This window comes from Pan troglodytes, chromosome 10, assembly GCF_028858775.2.
Source record: "Pan troglodytes isolate AG18354 chromosome 10, NHGRI_mPanTro3-v2.0_pri, whole genome shotgun sequence".
Lineage (NCBI taxonomy): Eukaryota > Metazoa > Chordata > Mammalia > Primates > Hominidae > Pan > Pan troglodytes.
This window is the reverse complement of record NC_072408.2, coordinates 18,448,721-18,452,743: the sequence shown is the minus strand read 5'-3', so window position 1 is coordinate 18,452,743 and position 4,023 is coordinate 18,448,721. Positions and strand designations below refer to the sequence as shown.

Sequence of the window (4,023 nt, the reverse complement as noted above, 5' to 3'; positions counted from 1 at the left end):
TGAAGTTCAATTATGACACAGTGCTGATAGCTTGGACACAGTTCCTTTAAAACCTTTATTCAAGTCATAGTCGTACCTTTTAGAAATAAGGCACAAACAACATCCAACCCACCCCATCCCACTGGGCTAGAGTCCCAAAGAGAAATAAGGGATACACCTGACCTGCAGTAAGGAAAGCAGAACCCAGTCTCTGAGGTGGTGAGGCCCACCCAGGGCTCAAAGGTGCCATTGTTTTGCTCCTCTTTATAAAGGGAGGTGCCACGTTCCTCCCAGCACAGAGTTGGGAGTGACTCCAGAGCCTCCAGCAAGATGCTGCTGATTCTGCTGTCAGTGGCCCTGCTGGCCCTGAGCTCAGCTGAGAGTTCAAGTGAAGGTAAAACGGAAGGGGGAAAAGATGCGGTGACTGCTTGGGACTTAGGAGGTGACAGTGGTAATTATGGGGAAGAGAGGAGAATGAAAACACAGATGGGGCTGCAGAGTTTTCATGCCTAGGATCAGGAGACCTGTTGTGCCCTCATTCCACACTAAGGACTTCTAATTTATTTAATGTACAATGAAAATCCAATAACGAATCTGTTCCAGGGGAATGAGAAGGTAAGATTTGAATTTATAGAGATAGAACTGTGCTGTGAAGGCTGCAGTGGAGAATGCAAGGCAGATTCAGGGAAGTCCAGCTGTGAAGATCCTATACTGATCCCAGTAAGTAACAGGGATGATGGTGGCCTTGCTGTACAGACAGTCGGCATTGATGATAGAGATACATACACATCAGAGATACTGCAGAGACAGAACTGGATAGAACACTTGTCTCTGTCTAACTAAAGATGTAGAAATATCAGAGCCAATCATTATAATTTTTCTCTCCCCTACATGCAGTATTTCAATGTGCTGGGAGTGGAATGGGTTAGATTGTATTGAAATGATTACTTCTCGTTACCCCTATTGAGAAAGCTTGTGTATGTATGCAATATATTAACAGGAGATGGAGGGCATAAGAACACCAAAATATCACATTGAAGTACCTGGCATGCAAAAACTAAATTAGCATTAAGTCTTGAGGGATGCTAGGGAGGAAAAAAAGGGGCTGTTCTATGTTGAACTCATTGCTGTTGCTCTGTGTGGTAACAACCCTGCCTCCTCTTACACCTTCCACCCCTTCCAGCAGCTTCACAGATGGTGGCTGATGAGTTAACCTAGGGGATGCATGGGGTGTGGTGAGAAGACAATTTTCCCTGTAGAACACTTGTGAGTCTTGAAAGATTTGAGATGTAACATTTCCCATCATCCTGTGCTTCTCTTCTAGATGTCAGCCAGGAAGAATCTCTCTTCCTAATATCAGGTAAATCCCAATTCATTCTCAATCCGTTTTGACTCCCTTTTTCTGCTTACAAATGGATCATTTCTCCAGTTATCAACACTTTCCTTTCAGGAATTGATTAATGTTATTGCCCCTAATGATATAGGCAATCTTCATGCAAACTTGATTCTGGGGACCATGAGCAGGCCACCAAATGGAATGTCAGAGATGCTTGGCTTAGATGACAGCAGGAGTGGGTTGACATCCCCCTGGCCAGGAGTGCCTCCTGGGAGATGACAGACAAACGACCAGTGTCCTTATTCTGACTCCTCCTTATACTGAGAGCCCCTCAACTTCTCCCTTTTCCCCCAGTGTTCCACTCCAGAGTTCTAGGGCTTCACTGAAAATGCAAAGAAATTAGTATCTGGGTCTCATTTTTGTGCATTTCCCCATTTAGCTCCATTACTGTAAAAATTTGTGGCAACTATTCAGTGAATGCCGTGTGTCCCCCATCTCCTCCAGGAAAGCCAGAAGGACGACGCCCACAAGGAGGAAACCAGTCCCAAGGTCCCCCACCTCATCCAGGAAAGCCAGAAGGACCACCCCCACAAGGAGGAAACCAGTCCCAAGGTCCCCCACCTCATCCAGGAAAGCCAGAAGGACCACCCCCACAAGGAGGAAACCAGTCCCAAGGTCCCCCACCTCCTCCAGGAAAGCCAGAAGGACGACCCCCACAAGGAGGCAACCAGTCCCAAGGTCCCCCATCTCATCCTGGAAAGCCAGAAAGACCACCCCCACAAGGAGGAAACCAGTCCCAAGGTCCCCCACCTCATCCAGGAAAGCCAGAAAGACCACCCCCACAGGAAGGAAACAAGTCCCGAAGTGCCCGATCTCCTCCAGGAAAGCCAGAAAGACCACCCCCACAAGGAGGCAACCAGTCCCAAGGTCCCCCACCTCATCCAGGAAAGCCAGAAAGACCACCCCCACAAGGAGGCAACCAGTCCCAAGGTCCCCCACCTCATCCAGGAAAGCCAGAAAGACCACCCCCACAGGAAGGAAACAAGTCCCGAAGTGCCCGATCTCCTCCAGGAAAGCCACAAGGACCACCCCAACAAGAAGGCAACAAGCCTCAAGGTCCCCCACCTCCTGGAAAGCCACAAGGCCCACCCCCAGCAGGAGGCAATCCCCAGCAGCCTCAGGCACCTCCTGCTGGAAAGCCCCAGGGGCCACCTCCACCTCCTCAAGGGGGCAGGCCACCCAGACCTGCCCAGGGACAACAGCCTCCCCAGTAATCTAGGATTCAATGACAGGTATGATTCCACTTTATTCTTCATCAGGACTCTAACTGCTACAGTTCTCCAACTTTATTGTGCCAATGAATCGACTAAAATCCATTGACATTGTATTGTCCTAGAACCCATTTCTAAAGATTTGTATTCAGATACTCTGGAATAGGGTAAGGGGACCCTGTATTTCTAACAAACTCTTTAAGGAATTCTGATGTTGAGAAACAACATACCATACGATCTGTCTTAAATTGTGTTGGCAATGAGGAGGTAGTACCATGTTCATTCTTGGCGTTCTGTTTTCTATCCACTAACTCAGAGACCTCCCATTTAAAGTTTTCACCTGAGCACCATTTGCTCAGTCCTGCCTCACACCAGCCTCTCGAGTCCAGTATTCCTGCCAAATGGTCCCTGATCTTTCAGCAGCTAAATGGCGTGTCACTTTTTAGATACTTAACTTTTCAATACGTACATGATTAAGCTAACAAAAAATATCTAATGAATGGAAAAATATGAAGCTAATTTTAAAGGCATAACTCATCCTACCCACCTTCCTTCCTTCAAAAATCTCCCACTGTTAACCTTATGGGATCTTTTCTTTGAAATATTTATGTGTGCATAGACATATAGCATTCTTTTACCCTACCACTAATGCCATAACTTATATGCAGGTATATATGTTAGTCATTTTAAAAATACATTTTAAAAAAAATTTCCACATCAGTTTATGAAGGTCACTACATATCTTCAGTGGCTTTCTGTTTGCTTTTACATTTTTATACTACTCTATTGTGTAGCTGTGCCATGATTTCGTTAACCAATCCCTGTCACTGGACACTGAGGGTGGTTTTAGCTTCTCAGTATTATAGAATATGTTCCAGTTACCATCTCTGTAAATATATCCCTGAACAAATTCAACAGCAATGAGTCATAGCAACCTAAGGATGATCTTTTCTCTTCATCTTCTAAGCCACAATTTGGAGCACATTGTGTGCAAGGGCATCAAAAGAGTGAACACAGAAAAAATCAGGAAGGAACACAGGAGGTTGAAGGGATAGGGGGAGAGAGGATGGGCTCTCATGTACTCTACTGCACTAACACCGGTGAGGAATTAGACATTTCCTGCCATGTCAAGTCTGATCTATGAACTTGCTTGTTTGTTTATTTCAGGAAGTGAATAAGAAGATATCAGTGAATTCAAATAATTCAATTTTACAAATGCCGTGACATTGGAACAAGGTCATCATAGCTCTAACTTTAATATACCAATAAAATAATCAGCTTGCAATTTCTGATTGTGGTGTTCTTTCTCAGTGTTTGTGAATGTGGAATGTGAGGACCAAGAACACATTATAAGAACATCTAGGACCCCTTCTGTCTGATGCTTCCAGGGAGTTCCCCTTCTCTTTAATCCTAACTTAGCCAGCTGCCATGAAAAAT

At 45.2% G+C, this 4,023-nt stretch overlaps 1 protein-coding gene across 1 annotated transcript; it reads left to right on the top strand.

The window, feature by feature from the left end:
• The first annotated feature begins 309 nt into the window (after positions 1–309).
• Positions 310–2,589, top strand: LOC737485 (basic salivary proline-rich protein 4). The gene is made up of 2 exons (XM_063785367.1): positions 310–430; positions 1,712–2,589. The coding sequence occupies exons 1-2, from the start codon at positions 310–312 to the stop codon at positions 2,587–2,589; spliced, it is 999 nt and encodes a 332-aa protein (XP_063641437.1).
• The last annotated feature ends 1,434 nt before the right edge of the window (positions 2,590–4,023 follow it).

Coding starts and splice junctions, on each gene's coding strand:
- LOC737485 (XM_063785367.1), top strand. CDS start 310: ATGCTGCTGATTCTGCTGTCAGTGGCCCTGCTGGCCCTGAGCTCAGCT. Junction 431..1,711: donor GGACTTAGGAGGTGACAGTG/GTAATTATGGGG, acceptor GAAAATGCAAAG/AAATTAGTATCTGGGTCTCA.